Source organism: Erythrolamprus reginae, chromosome 3, assembly GCF_031021105.1.
Source record: "Erythrolamprus reginae isolate rEryReg1 chromosome 3, rEryReg1.hap1, whole genome shotgun sequence".
In the NCBI taxonomy this organism is placed as follows: domain Eukaryota; kingdom Metazoa; phylum Chordata; class Lepidosauria; order Squamata; family Dipsadidae; genus Erythrolamprus; species Erythrolamprus reginae.
This window is the reverse complement of record NC_091952.1, coordinates 175,741,538-175,757,854: the sequence shown is the minus strand read 5'-3', so window position 1 is coordinate 175,757,854 and position 16,317 is coordinate 175,741,538. Positions and strand designations below refer to the sequence as shown.

Sequence of the window (16,317 nt, the reverse complement as noted above, 5' to 3'; positions counted from 1 at the left end):
TAGATATAAAAGAAACAATATCACTTTTATTCTAATAAACTGGGTTGTCACATCTAATTTATCAACTAATGTAACATTATCAATAAAAGAAAAACTAATATTTATTGTCCTCATATTAAAACAATTCTGCCAAAATTCAAAGGAACCAAATAATAATAATAAAAAAAAAACAGTTTCAGAAAGCACACTGAAAATGAACTTGGGCAAGAACCTACTTTCTATATCTTAGGTAAAATCCAATGAATGGGAGTGAAAATATAAGATACATATACTGTATGTAGAATATCACTAATCTCAATAAAATAGAATAGTTACATTCAGAATTATTAACAACTTTTTCACCAGAATATTTTTTTTTAACTTGCAGGTGTGGGCAATGTCACAATTTCCTGCCAATTTGGAACAAACTTGCAAAGAAATACAACAACATGGATAATCCCCAGGTCTATGTTGTAAAAGTGGACTGCACTGTAGATACAGCATTGTGTTCTGAATATGGCGTCAGGGGATATCCAACGTATGTGTAAAAAAAATATAATACTTTATGCATTTTCTTTCAACTCTTAAGGGTTTAAGAGAGCTTCTGAATGTTTGTTTTGTAAATACATGACATTCTATATTTGTATTAATTCCTTTCCCTGCTTTGAATATACCATGTGAATAGCAATAACTTATGCAACTTTAAAACCAGAGTACGTGCAAAAATCTCTTAATATCTATTGCTTTAATTATTTCACCCATGGTAGTAAAAGCAGTGTGGTGATACAAGATGAGCATGCAATATTTTCATTACTGACTGTTTGCAGTCTATTGTAAACAAATGTTTTTCTACCTGGTAGGCACAGCTGTGCAAATATGCCACAAGAGTTTTCTAACTAGCAGAAGGTAGATGAATTGCCTAATAGACTAGAACACAAAAAGTGTTAACCATTTTCTTACATTAAGAAACTATTAGTTGCTAAATCAAGATAAAACAGTAGGGAGTCAGGAAGTTTAGGGTGTAATTCCAAAGCTCTAAGGTTCTTAGCACGGGCTATAGAGTCAGCAGAAATATTCCTTTCAAAAGAATCCCCTCTCTTTTGCAGAAGTTTTATGAATTCATCCTGGCCAAACTGCATTTGGTGACATCGTGTTCTCCATTTTGCATTTATAGTAAATTATCCACTACTTTATTAGCAAACCACAGATAGAAGAATTTGACATGTATTGACAGATCACACTTAGTTCTTGAGGCCTGTTTTAAGTAATCTCTTATTTTTATAATTACTAATATATGAGTGATGGGATATAATTTACTAATTGTAGCAGTAGTGTGTTTTCATCTAGAGAGTTAACAGCTTAACTTCCAGTTTGGCTACCTTGCAAGCCAAATAAATACCAGAGCAGATCTGGTTTATCTCTGCCTTATTTTTTCAGGCATTCTGTTCCCATTTTTTAACATTTTCTAAGAAAGATATAAAGACTTTAAGGAAAAATGCATAATGGATCCAAAGTTTGAAGGGAAAAAAGGGAATATAGATACTTTAATAAAATCATAACCATAATTTCCCCTGTAAACTAAAAATCTGAATAATTGGTTCATTTAATATCTTCAGAACTGAAGGATATATACTGTTTTTAGGGACAAATAAAGTTTATTGATAGAGTGTTCATGGGAGTTAACTTGGCTTTTGTCTTTGCTTTAAAAGAGCTTTTGAAAATCTACAGAACAATGGTAGTTTATATTTGGAAAGTCTATGGTTATGCTATTGAAATTAACGGAAATGTTAGAATTAATATTAATAAACCATTGTGTGGAATGTTGTTAAGGATCCAATATGACATGATGGTTGTTTTTAAAAATGTTTCAAGTTTAAATGACTATGAGCCTATAGAAACATAGAAGTCTGACGGCAGAAAAAGACCTCCTGGTCCATCTAGTCTGCCCTTATACTATTTTCGGTATTTTATCTTAGGATGGATATATGTTTATCCCAGGCATGTTTAAATTCAGTTACTGTGGATTTATCTACCACGTCTGCTGGAAGTTTGTTCCAAGGATCTACTACTCTTTCAGTAAAATAATATTTTCTCATGTTGCTTTTGATCTTTCCCCCAACTAACTTCAGATTGTGTCCCCTTGTTCTTGTGTTCACTTTCCTTTTAAAAACACTTCCCTCCTGGACCTTATTTAACCCTTTAATATATTTAAATGTTTCGATCATGTCCCCCCTTTTCCTTCTGTCCTCCAGACTATACAGATTGAGTTCATTAAGTCTTTCCTGATACGTTTTATGCTTAAGACCTTCCACCATTCTTGTAGCCCGTCTTTGGACCCGTTCAATTTTGTCAATATCTTTTTGTAGGTGAGGTCTCCAGAACTATATTGCTTATTGTTTTCTTAAATTTGCAGTCTAAAATTACTGAGACGACACCAAGAAGATGCAAAATATCAGGGAGCTAGAGAACCAGAATTACTAGAGAACTGGATGTTGAAGAAATTAAAAGAGGGATATGATGTAAGTAATCAGAAACAGTTGTTATTCAAGAGACAGTATGTAGTTGAACTATTAAAGGATGCCAATAGAATAGTGTGTACATTTCTGAAACATAATTTTATGAGCTCAGAAATCTTATCGTTAAGGACATGTGAGAAGAATATTGCAAGAAAAATTTGTTTGGCTAAATTTCTGGTGAACTCTTTTTTTGTTGTTGTTTGTTTTTGCACATACATAACACAATACAAACAACATACAACAGTGCTCTGTGCATGTGTCCCATCACCCGACTAAACATACATTTCCCACCACCAATTGGGGGGGGGGAGGTGTTCAATTATTTACGAGTACTGTATATATTTCTGGTGACACAGGATTTGATGTCTTCATGACAATAGGAGGAGGGCATTTAGGAATTTACATAAATAAAACATGGCCCATTGTTTTCTTTATTGGACCAAAGACAATTTACTTTTATTTATGCAAGAAGAGCACTTTCCAGAGGACCTGCTTCTGCTGTCAGTCTTTTTTTGTTGTTGTTGTTATTTTTCTTGGAATATGGTAATTTCTGGATTTTAACTTCAGGATGTCCCCATTCTCACTCCTTATAGTACACTGATAGCATATGCACTAAAGACAAATTTCTTGTGTGTCCCATCACATTTGGCCAATAAAGAATTATATTCTATTCCATTCCATTCCATTCTATTCTATTCTATTGCTATGCTTGTCTGAGTTGGACGGAATTTTGGGTGATGTGGTTCCAGGACATCCATTTGTGAAAAAAATGCTGTAAAGAAAGAGGATATCTTCATTTATAATCATGCCAAAGTTTTGTGTTTTTGTTAGGGAGATATTTTCTCTCTTTTCTTTTTCTTCTCTCCCCTCTCTCTCTCTCTCAAACACACACACACTCAAACAAACCAGACATCCACACACACATACACAAATTATAATATTTATTGTTCACATGGTAAATTATAGTTTTATTATGTACACACCAATATAATGACAGGTAGTCTTTGACCTACAGCCACAACAGAACTTGGAATTGTGCTTGTAAGTCAAGGCAGGGTGTGATTGGATGTGGATTTTACAACTATTCTTACAATAATTGTTAAGTGAATTATATGATTTTTAAGCAAATTCTTTATTCCAAATGGTCAAAGTGACAAAATAAGTTGCAAACCATGATTATGAGAGTGTGGCATCTGCATCCAGTTGTAAATCTGAACTGGTTGCCAAGTGTCCAAAATGTGACTATATGACTGGGGGCAGAAGGCAGCAGTTGTAAGGTCGGATATTTCAAGGATGGACATAAGTGCTTTTTTTTTTAGTCCTTTGTAACTTTGAATAGTTGTTTAAACAACTATTGTAAATCTAGGGCTACCTGTAATTGGTATCTTTTTGAAATTTAAGCATGGTGTTTTCTATGTTTTCTTGTTGCTAATTATAAGGAGGAAGAGCCTAATTCGAAGACATCAAAAGCACCTGACACAAAGCATGGTCTTTATGAGCTCACAGCAGCTAATTTCAAGCAACATGTAATCAAAGGTAATTTTATTGATTGATTGACTGATAAAATTAAGGATATTTGTGGCTCGGGGTTGAAATGAAGGGTTCTTGGGTCCTTGAGCTTGGTTGTTTTCTTGCAGATATTTCATTATATAAACTAGGTAACATTATGAGTGCTAGTAAATAATAGGGTTCCCTCTTAGTTTATGTTCTAGTGGATTGCCCTAGTGGGAGTGGTCTTGGAGATTCCTTGGTTGGGTCGTTCACTGTTGGTTAGTTTGTTTGACAGTTCCTTGATTGTGGTATTGTTTACTTCTTGATTGTTGGTCTAATGTTGATCCCACAGGTGTACCTTTAATTTGTTGACTAGTTTGTCTGTTGAATTGAAAATATATCAAAGCTGAGGTTGATAAGATCACCACTTTCAAGACTCCTAGTGGAGGTTGTAATATAATATTTAGGATCAATAACAGACCCACAAATATAACATAAATATGGATCAGATATGTAGTTCAGAGGTGGATTCTTCCCGGTTCTATAGAACTGGTAGCAAACCATTGGTGACGTCACGGAACCGGTTCTGTCAGTGCTGGCCCATGGACACTGCAATATTTTTGTTTGTTCGTTTGTTTACATTGTATCCTGTGAGCTGCCCTGAGTCTTTGGAGAAGGGTGGCATACAAATCTGATAAATAATAATAATAATAAATAATAATAATTTTGAGGGAATTTTTTACTGAATTTTTCTTCCAAGCTTCTAGCACTGCGCATACATCGCTGTCTTGTTTTTAACTTTTCTTTTGAAATTTTTTTCACATTTTCGGCCCTGTATGCGTGCACAAATTACACATTTGGCCACTTAGCATGGGAAGAAGCTAACTGGTGGCAAGCTAAGTTAGAACCCACCCCGATGTAGTTGAATACAGGAAGTGATCACCTTGGCATCCTTAGCAACCTGCCGGTGACGTCAAAGCTCCGCCCCCGGAATCTCTTCGTGGGAGGGATTCCCCGTTCGGGTTCGGCCGAATTTTGCATAAAGTTCGTCCAAACCTGCCGAACCCGAACACCGTAGGGTTCGCCCATCACTAGTTATGAGATACTATAAATTAAATATTCTTTAAAATGAAACATTAAAAATATTGTTCAGTATCAATGATCACTGTATAAATTTGATAAATGAGGATTGTTGGTACTCTCTGAGCTTAAATGTTAATGTTAAACAATGTAACATTTTGACTGTGATGGCAAACCTATGGTACATGTGCCATAGCTGGCATGCAGAGCCCTCTCTGCGGGCACATGATCCATTGCCCAGCTCAGCTCAGCTTCACTATGGCGCATGCAGGAGACACACGCAGCGCATTCCCCATGGCCCATTTTTGCCTGCAGGGAGGACTACTAGACCCAAAACGGGGCATGGAGGGTGGCATGTGCATGCATGGGGAGTAGTGGGGGGGAGTGTGTTTGTGCATGCACATGGGGCAGGGAAAGTGGGGGGGTCGTCACGCATTCACGGGGCAGCCCACATTGCATTATGGATGCTATTGCATGTGCTCTTGCTTTTGGCAAACAATGACAAAAAGATAAGCTATCACTGTTCTACGTGTTGTGCTGACCTGTGGTCTCGCTTGAACCCATAGTGGTGATTAATCCTACTCATTTCTCACTTTAAGGCTGGAGTGGGAGCAACGGCTGGCTATTCTGTGGTGTGAATGGCAGTTCAGTTCGGAATGATGTTCTGAATGGCTTTTCTTCTTTATTAAATTTATGCCACCCAATAAATTATTGCAACACAGTTGGAAAAGATTTTATTTCCACTGAGATTTCACCAGCAATTGCTGCTTGTCATCCACTCAAGCAGATCTATAAAATTTAAAGCAGAATATCAATTGGAAGCTAAATGAAAAGTTTTAGCATTAAGCTACCTCAGCGTTAATTTCTGCTATTTGAAGAAACTTGACTGAGAACTTCGAAAAGATACATATTTATAAGGCAGCGGTCCTTGGGTCACGGCTGCAGAAATGGTGGGCAAGTTGCTAGTGATTGTGTAGCGCACTCCATTTGCACAAATGGGTACGTGTCCATGCTGCTTGTGCAAATGGAGCTGCATGGATACTTGCTTGCTGCTCACATAGAAGCATCCCCTTTGTTCCTGCCCCACCCCCACCCCCGGGGGGCTGGGGCACAAAGCCAGAAAAGTTGGGGAACTCTGTTACAAGTTGCAGATCTGGAAAGCTGACTTCCAAACAAATACTCTGCTTTTAGTGAATTATTAGGATGGAGAAATCCAGAGTAAATCATTAAGAGTATTAAGTATAAATATCCCAGCGGCCAGTTACGTCGCACAGAGTCGGCCTTCTCCAGGTCCCGTCCGCCAGACAATGTTGACTTCCTAGGGGAAGAGCCTTCTCTGTGGCGGCCTCAACCCTCTGGAACCAAATACCTCTGGAGATACATACTCCCCCGGTCTTTCGTAAAGCTTTAAAAACCTACCTCTGCCGGTGGGCATGGGGGCCATGAGTGATGAGACTGTCTCCAGCCGATACTTGATTTGATTGGACTGGATGAATGGTGTGATTGTACAAGGGTCTTTTAAAAATGTTTTTTTTAGTAAATTTCCATAATCTTTTATAGTTATTTAGATTTCTTATATATTATTGTATTCAATGTTGTACGCCATCCTGAGTCGCTCGAGAAGGGCGGCAGAGAAATCAAATTATTCTTTTTATTGTAAGGTTTGAACAAAACACTTCTTTTCATTCAAATTAGTATGTTGATTTAAGGTATTAATAGTGTATTCTTTTTCTGTAAAAAAATAGACTTCTAAGATAAGAGGGGAAACTGCAGCCCCAACTATATGTTAAATGTTTGTATGTATGTCTGTCAATTTTTATGAAAAATTAATAAAGTTTATTTAAAAAAAAGAAATCTAATTAATAAATAAATGATAAATAAATAAAACTAGAAGATCAGTGTGTAATGCAGGAAATCAAAGGTGCTTCTTTGGGAATGGGAATCTAAATATGGTATAAGCCAAAGCCTTGCCTCGCCTCTTCTTGAAGCTTTACTGCATGAAGAGAGATACGTAATAACTCAATGAATGAATAAACTCTGTTTTGTGTGAGTACTGCAACCCTTCTTTTCTTTTAAAGGCGATCACTTCATCAAATTCTATGCCCCTTGGTGTGGTCACTGCAAGGCATTGGCACCTATTTGGGAACAGTTGTCTCTGTACCCTGGACGGTCAAAGTTTGTCACGATTGGAAAGGTAAGTTTGATTGGCAAGGCAGTTCAGTCTTCTTAAGTTGAAAATGAATTACTTTGGGAGTAACCCTGGCCAAAAAAGAAGAAGAAGAAGAAGAACAGCAACACTGTTTGCTTCGTAGACTACAATGAACGTTATCAATTCCCATTTTGGAATCTTTCATGCAAGCTATTTACCCACCATAATCAATTCCCTTTTGGAATCTTTCATGCAAGCTATTTACCCACCATAATCAATTCCCATTTTGGAATTGGAGTTATCAATTCCCATTTTGGAATTGGAGTTATCAATTCCCATTTTGGAATTTTTCATGCAAGCTATTTACCCACCATAATCAATTCCCTTTTTGGAATCTTTCATGCAAGCTATTTGCCCACCATAATCAATTCCCATTTGGAATTGGAGTTATCAATTCCCATTTTGGAATCTTTCATGCAAGCTATTTACCCACCATAATCAATTCCCATTTTGGAATCTTTCATGCAAGCTATTTACCCACCATAATCAATTCCCATTTTGGAATTGGAGTTATCAATTCCCATTTTGGAATTTTTCATGCAAGCTATTTACCCACCATAATCAATTCCCTTTTTGGAATCTTTCATGCAAGCTATTTACCCACCATAATTCTTGACCTTACTGGGGCCTTGTGTATTAGTCAAAACACATTTGCTTGAGATTCATTGATTGAGTCCTGGGCTTCCTGAGAAGTAGCTTTAGCAAACAGCTTATCCTGGAGGACTTCCTACTCTTTGTAAGAAATCTCGTGAGTAGTTAACACTGAGAAAGGACTACCATAGGCATTGTTATTTTAAAGAAGAAAAAGGGCCAGTCCTGCAGGCTTACTTTCATGGCAGAGCTCTTGTTTTCATTGTAGGCATTTGCTTGTAGGTATTGGAACAACTGTACATTTATATTGTTGGCTTTCTGATGATGGTGATGGTGGTGGGGAACCTGCTGGTAACCTGAGTATTCAATGGGGTGCACTGTTAAAGCTGAGAAAAAAATCCCAGCCATATATAAGAAAGCCCCCTTAAAAAAATGTTTACCTTTTTAAAAAATTGCAGTTTGGGGCTGGTGATTTTTTAACCTTTTCTCTGCTAACTTCTTTTTCTTGCTTTATGTTGCCCCTCACCTATTTTCTTTCTTGCTGAGTCACTGTTTGAGCCATATGGTTTAGGATTTATAGTCCCCAAGGACTAGGAAAACTGCTTTAAAATTTATTGAAATCTAAAGTATGTAATTTTGTCTATTTCCACTGAGTTCAATGGGCTTAAAAGTATTATATATTTGCTTGATCTCATTTTATCAAAGCATTAGGCAACAGAAAAATGATTGCCTTTAAAGTAAATTAATTAATTTCTTCCTGTTTTGGTCAGATAGAAACTGTAATTTCTGTGCTTAATAAATTTAGATACTCAGAGTTAATTAGATTTGGACAGCATCCCAATTTAAATGCATACATACATGCATTCATACATACATACATACATACCCTATTTCCCCCCAAAATAAGACAATGCCTGATAATAATGCCAATCAGGCTTTTAAGCGCATGGCAATAAGGCCAAGTTCTTATTTCAGGGTTCAAAAAAATATAAGGCAGGGTCTTATTTTCGGGGAAACACGGTACATACATACATATGTATACTGCAGCTGATAATTCAACAACTCTGCTTCTAATGTTCTCAAGGATTAGGGTGCTCCTGCTATGAAAAATGGGGTGACTCGTTTTATTTTTATGTAAGTTTTTAGTTACTTATTTCCCCTTCTCCATTTTTTAAATTTCATTTTAGTTCATAAATTGCTACTATTTCTTTTTCCTGTCCATTTTCTGATTTATCTTTCTCCACTTCTAGCTCTTATTCTTAATTATTTCCCCACATATGATTCTCTACTTAACATTTTCCTTGCCTTCAAGATTTGCTCTCATCCCTTTCTTATTGTGATAAATTCTACTAATTACATTTTAAATCATATTGTTTTGTAGTTCATACCTTAACCTTGATTGTTCTGCTACCAACTTTTCTCTTCGGTTCCCATCCCTACTTTTGTTGGGGTGCCATTAATGCTGAAGGATGCCAACAGACTATACAATAGCCAAGTCACCTTCCCTCTCTACTCTTGCCCCTCATCACTCGTTTATAAGGAGAGTTGATTCTCTTTGGACTTCGTTCGCAGTTTTTTATATTCTGTTTGCAGAAAACTACCATCTCAGTTTGAGCAGTGCTCTTAAACCCTGTCTGAAAATATTTGCTGGTATAAAGTACAGCAATTACAGAAATAACAAGAACTAGGTATAAGGATCAAATCATCCCAATATTTCACAATGTCTCAGTTCATTTTGGGATCCATTTTAGGTAGAAACCTGTTAAGTCTTTCATGATTTGGGATCACAGTATCTTATTTTGTATATTCCACCAAGTCCTGGGAGCGTGTTTTCTGTATGCCCTCCACCCACCCAGATTGAGGTGTAGGGTGCAGCTGCTAAGAATATTGTACACAGATTCCCAGAAAGGCATACCTTTTTTCTTACTTTCTAGCCCCAAGAAAAACTCTGTTTTATTTCCCAAAGCCCTATAACTTTAAATTAAACACTTAACGTTTACCTAATCTTCTAGATAATCTTACTTTTTATGTTTCAGTTTGAACCATTAGTTTAATTTTTTTCTTTAATAATTTTAAGTTGTTCTTAAATATTTAGACTCCAGGTTTCTTATCATTTTTATGTATTGATTGTAACTTGCCTTGAGGGAGATTTTACTCTGTTTGATATCTCTAATTATATTAACTGTGTCACATCAGAATAATTACTATCAACTCTTATTCTCCTTGATTATTTCTTACCCTTTGATATAGCTTTTCATTCTTTATTCCTTTGCTTCATTTTCTGGATTTCATTGACATTTTCTTGGTTTCCCTCCTATCATTTTTTAAACAAACACTATATTTCTTTTAATGGGCTTTAGCTTCCGCTCAGGGTCCTTGAATGTTTATCTTAGTTGGTTTTTAAACTTACTGTATATTTGCTTTTGATAATCCTATTTCCTCATTAGTCCTTACCTGCTTATCATTAGACAGTGTTTTCCAGGTATATTTTATCCCAGATTCTGTATTACAAAAAACAACCATACATATCTGCTGAATCTAGCTACATTTTCTTTAAAAACAATTAAACTTCTGTATGAAGGCAAATATCCCCAAGTATGATATTTAGTGATACGCTGCCTCGAAACACAAAAGTTTGTGTAAGATTTTCCGTTAAATTAGGCCTGTTTCTGCTCTGGAGGTTGTTCACTCATTTGTGTCAAACTTACAAGACAGGATTTGTTTCCCCTTAAATTGTCACTTTCATCTTCTTTTTCTCTTTCAGTCCCAACTTCATTCTTCAGTCTTCTCTGCAAGTTGAGTTTTGGGCATATTCTCTCTGATTCTTCTTTGCCCTGCTTGGCTCACATTTCTACTCTAGCTGAGGTCTGTCTATTATCTTTATAATGCTTGAAAATGTGCTGTTTTCTTTTTAAAACAACACTCTTCATGCCATGCTATTGCGCTGTTGTTTGTCTTCCAGGCTGCTTGATTCTCCGCTTCAATTCATTATAGCTTTCTTAACTCATTTAATGTTTCTGTTGGTGTGTTTAAATGTTACGTGTAACCTTGTTTCTCTTTAGTAGCTTTTTCTTTTTTACCATATTTAGGTTTTAAAAAGATCTATCAGTAGTCACAATGTTTGTTTGAAAAGTGTAAAGAATATAAACAAGATTTAGACGACTCCATCTTTACATCTCTATCATTTTATTTTCAACCTTACTCATCTTTTACTTGTTTCCCCTATTCCATTCCATTCAATAAATATCAAACGTCTAAATTTCTACTATCATTTGCTCTTTTCATCTTCTTCGTGTTTTTTCTTCCTTTCCTGGCTTTCTGTGCATGAAACTCTTTTTGCTTAGGTTTTGACAAGCTTTTTATGGAGCTTTACAAAAATTGTTTTAAAAGTTACTCATATTTTTTGCTTTTTTAAAAAACATTGAATCTCATGTTTGTTCTTTGATTTTATTATCAATTTAGTTTTTGTATTGAGTTTACATATCTCCTTTTTCCCCCCACTCTAGTCTTAGCCGGCAATTTTTCTATTTCCTCTTTTGTGGTTTGAAATTGGAAGCGTATAAGTGTAGAAATATGTACTTTATTCCAACCCCATTTCTAATAAGTTTAGTTCCATTCAACATCCACTTTCATTTACGGTACATCAATTCAATAGTTGTTACTTGTACAGTTGAATGTATGGATTTAAATATTTTAAAACGGATAATAAGGATATACAGTGTTCTCTCGATTTCCGCGGGGGATGCGTTCCGAGACCGCCCGCGAAAGTTGAATTTCTGCGAAGTAGGGATGCAGAAGTAAATACACCATTTTTGGCTATGGACAAGCCATCCCTTAACACTTTAAACCCCTAAATTACCATTTCCCATTCCCTTAACAACCATTTACTCACCATTATTACTGGTAGTCACCATTGAATAAGACACTTAGTGATCCTGATATTTATAAACATAATTATTTATTAACAATAATTATTTTTTTGTTATTTATTTGCAAAAATTATTAGTTTGGCGATGACATATGATGTCATTGGGTGGGGAAAACCGTGGTATAGGAAAAAAACCACGAAGTATTTTTTAATTAATATTTTTTGAAAAAACGTGGTATAGGCTATTCGCGAAGTTCGAACCCACGAAAATCGAGGGAACACTGTACTTAATGTATAAATTTACACTATAATATTGGGCTTTGTGGATTAAAGAAAAATCTTGAATCCCTAGGTGGACTGCACACAGCATACTTCAATCTGCTCACAATATAAGGTGCGGGGTTATCCAACTCTGCTTTGGTTCAGAGATGGAGAAAAGGTAAGAAAATTGCAAATTGGGCTTATTATAGATTTACTTGTACACGATTGCTTGGAGTAGATTATCTTCCAGCCTATCTCAAATGTGATTATGAAAACCTTGCCACTCTAGTTGTTGAAGTTAAATCTTTATATTATTGAATCATAACACATACGCATGTTACACAAAGATAAACTTTGTTGTAAGAGTTCCAATCTTATTTATGCTGAATTTACAAAAGCAATCTTTTCTGAACTCTGGATTTCACTAGGAAGATAAAACATGGTAATGATAGCCTTTAGGCAAGATGTAAATTGCTGTGGTTAGCTGTGGCCCAGCTCCTGCCCCAAGGACTGTGGATGTGGGGAAGACATCCACATGCTGCAGGCCTGTTTTGCCCCCCCCCCCCCGGTGGAATCTGCTGATGAAGGCTCCTCCGATCAAGAAGACATGAGTGACAGGGAGGAGGAGAGTGTGGCAGCCAGCTCAGAAGGAGATCAATTATCTAGCTCCTCCTTGGATTCAGAACAAGAGTTAATGATACAGCCACGCATGCGGAGAGCGATGCATAGGCAATAACAACTGAAAGATTATTATCAAAGAAAATGAGGCCACCTGTGGTTGGGTGGGGCTGTGGTAATTAGTGAGGCTGCTATAAATAGCAGCCTCTGGGTTTGGCCATTGAGGAGGATTATCTGATCATTGTATTTCGTGCCTGCTTTGCTGCGTTTGACCTTTTGTGTGCTGATTTTCCCCCGCTTTGAAACTAAACCAGAGCAAAGTGTGTTTCACTTTGTGAAAGAAGAAGGACTGTGAATTGCCTCACAGCTGCAAGCTAAGTATCACAGGACTGATAAGGGACTTGTACCAATTACCAGTTTGTTGGGAGACGAGTGCTCTTTGCTATACCAAAAGAGGGCTTAGTTTAAGTGAATTTTCATTATAACGAACATTGTTTTGAATCTTCAAACGTGTGTGTGTCTGAAATATGTACCTGTGAATTTTCGTGAGGAGTCTACCAGAGAGCCCGACAGAACATAAATGAAGAGGTCTCATTGAAATAATGAGATCTTAGCTCTTTTCCTCAAAAAGGCCTAATAGTACGATTGTTCTACCTGTTGAATGTATTCTTTAGTTTAAGCCAGTTTCTTTATATTCTGGCACTATTTTCTCCTTCTGCCATTTCAGATTCCTTTTCCTTGGAGCAAAGAAAAAAACCAAACCTCTTCCTTTTGCCCATGTACAACTGTAGTCAAAATATTGGGTCTCATCCCCCGCCCATAAAAACTCCAGTCTTGATTTTCCTAATATCTGTTTAGACCCAATTAAACCAAACTCTGATTTCAGTATGACTCCCTCAAGGGTTGTTCAGCAAAGAATCGTTCTAAATACATTCAGATTTTCAAGGTTTTTATAAAAATAATTAAGCTAAAAATCCAGCTAAATCAAAGCCATTGGTAAAATAATATATTTATCGGCTATTGTATCCTGCAATAACTATTTAACATAATCATATTCTAATGGGATATTAAAAAGTGTTTGCTAAGCTAGTAATAATTGTGGTTTGATTTTCAGCTTGATCAATACAAAGGAAAGAGAGATTTTGACTCTTTGAAAGAGTATATTGAAATGTGGGTAAAAGATCCCACAAAGGAATCCACGAATGATGTTGAATCAGAAATAAATTCTGAGGTAGGTCTTTGGAGGTTCTGGCATTAACAAGATTTTTTTTTCTTTCGCTAAAATTACTTTCTAAACTAGGGTTCTAACCCAATTCCAAATATATGTCTATAGTTCCCCATCCACTCTCTGTTTAAGCTACTCATATACTGTATGTATATTTAAATGTAGTATGTTTACTTCCTGTTGGATGGTAACAAATTGTCACTGCTTTTTTAAAAAAAAAAACTGGGTCATTATCCTTGTGACATCATATTCTGTTGCCAGGTTGAGGTACTCAGAAATATTTTCTGCCTTAGTATGTGACCCAGCAAGGTAACAGGGTATATACAAATGGACAGGTCAGAGGGGAACGGGATCACAATAAACAAGACTATCCGAAAAGAAGAACAATGGGAAAACAGAGAGATCATTGGACCAAAAACAGTAAAAAGTTTATTAGCATTTCCATAATTGTCAATTCATCATCTGTTTAGCTATCACACAGTTTTAACAACAGTGGGTATAAAACAGGAAAATATTGCATCACTTTGACTTTTAAAAATTTGCCAGTGTGGGATCAGAATGTTCCAGAGAATTCTAGAACATTCTATTTCCCTTTGCATTATACTGTTCCTGGAGCTACTAATGTTGCATATCCACAATAAAGGGCTTATAATTAGGATCCTGGGTAAGGCAATTTGATTGTAACTTTCATTTCTTTTGATAGGGCAAAGTTATTTCCCTGTCTGAAGAAGATTTTGATAAAGAAGTGGCTAATGGGATCACTTTCATCAAGTTTTATGCTCCATGGTAAGTTTTCAGAGAAGAACTATATTACAAGTATTTAACTTCTGTTTCTCTTTTTGTTGTGGAGCATATTCTACAAACGAAGCTACCCATTTCATCCTCTGGAATTGGAAAATATAGCATAGAATAAATGATTAGTTTTATGTATAGTTAATTGTTTCTGTTCTTGTGATGTCAGTGGGATCCTTGCGATGAACTGAAATTACCCATAGTTAACTTTTGATAGCTATGAATATTTGTGGTTGCAGTTTAGTATTAGGTATTATGTTTAATTTTATTAAAAGGGCAGTGTAGTCTTCTCTGTACTCACCCCACTGTAATGTTTTAATGTGGTCCTCAGGTAGTACTCCTTTCCTCATTTATTTTGTTAGCAGTTTTAATACAGTCTACTCAAATAATTCTGTGTCACTTCCACTCATAAATTTCAGTGTTGAAATGTTTACTTCTTGAGGGTTGACATACTGTGTGAACCTCAAGATTGCCTGTAACATACTTTAGCTGAAGGAGAATTAAGAATGGGGTTGTTTTTTCCTGTTATCCAGCTGCATATAACTCAGAGAATTGTTTGTTCCCTTGCAAGTATAGGATTTAATTTAGTCTATATCCATGTCAGAAAGTATAGGGCTATATGAGCATTTAGAAGGCTAATTCACATGCACATTTATAAAGATTCATTGCATGATAATGAATACAGATAGTTTAACTTTGCTAAAAGTAATTGATTGAATCAAGACTTAGTCTTATAATAATAGTAGGAGTTAATTAAGGATGACACTGATTTCATTGGGTTGCTTCTGATTACATTGGATTCAATGCATTACTTTGATAAACTTTAACTTTGTTGGTATTTTTGTAATAACAACCTATACTTGAATGATCAAGTGATTTCAGTATGAATCTGTAAACTGGTCTAAGATTTGCTCAGGATTTAGTGACTGCATGCCTGGTTATAATGAGATCTAAATTTGTATCTGTTCAAATGGCTTGAATCATCCTCTAATTCAGAATAGACCATTTTGTGCACATACGTAACATTTGTTCTCATATTCATATCGTCTGAAGGTTCCAATGTGACCCATCCTAAACAATACAAGTTATAATAGGTGAAGAAATACTGAACTTTGGAGAATTGGTGTGTGTATCTTTCACTTAGAAAGTTATGATGGCATGAAATTGGGCCACATTCTTCCCTGTTCCTAATGAACTATTACATGTTTAAGTAGCCAAGAGTGTATGGAGGTTACTTTTGCTGTTTATTTTAACTAAATATTTACATTAAGCTGAGTAAGAAGAAGTTCATCTTATCTTAGTAGCTTTCAATATATACATGCCCGTAATGAGATGATAGGGAACAGATGGAACAGTGAAATAAATTCTTTTCAAGCTAGATGTCATGAGCGTTTAATAATTTACATGTTAAAATCAGTTTCTAACTGCTAGTTTGTAAAAATTGTTTTGTAAGACGAATATTATTTTTTTAATACTTATTCCAGTGCTTTTTATTGTAGATGTGATCACTCCAGAATTTATATAGTTTAGATTTTGGATGTAGCTCAGAGTTCATAAAACTGTTTTAAGATTTCCTGGAGTGTAGCCATAATGCAACAGTTCAAATGAGGAAATTTATAGAAAATAAATCAGATTTTCAAGTGCCACTCTCAATAAACTATTTGCAAAAAAAATTAGAATTTATATA

General features: G+C 35.7%; 1 protein-coding gene across 1 annotated transcript in view; it reads left to right on the top strand.

Moving 5' to 3' along the window:
• Positions 1–16,317, top strand: part of TXNDC5 (thioredoxin domain containing 5) — a 36,052-nt gene that overhangs the window by 13,128 nt on the left and 6,607 nt on the right. Inside the window, exons 2-8 of the mRNA XM_070747226.1 lie at positions 368–517; positions 2,393–2,498; positions 3,935–4,031; positions 7,145–7,260; positions 12,087–12,173; positions 13,728–13,844; positions 14,542–14,624. Of these exons, the coding sequence (XP_070603327.1) occupies positions 368–517; positions 2,393–2,498; positions 3,935–4,031; positions 7,145–7,260; positions 12,087–12,173; positions 13,728–13,844; positions 14,542–14,624 (756 nt within the window). The remainder of the gene's footprint in view (positions 1–367; positions 518–2,392; positions 2,499–3,934; positions 4,032–7,144; positions 7,261–12,086; positions 12,174–13,727; positions 13,845–14,541; positions 14,625–16,317) is intronic.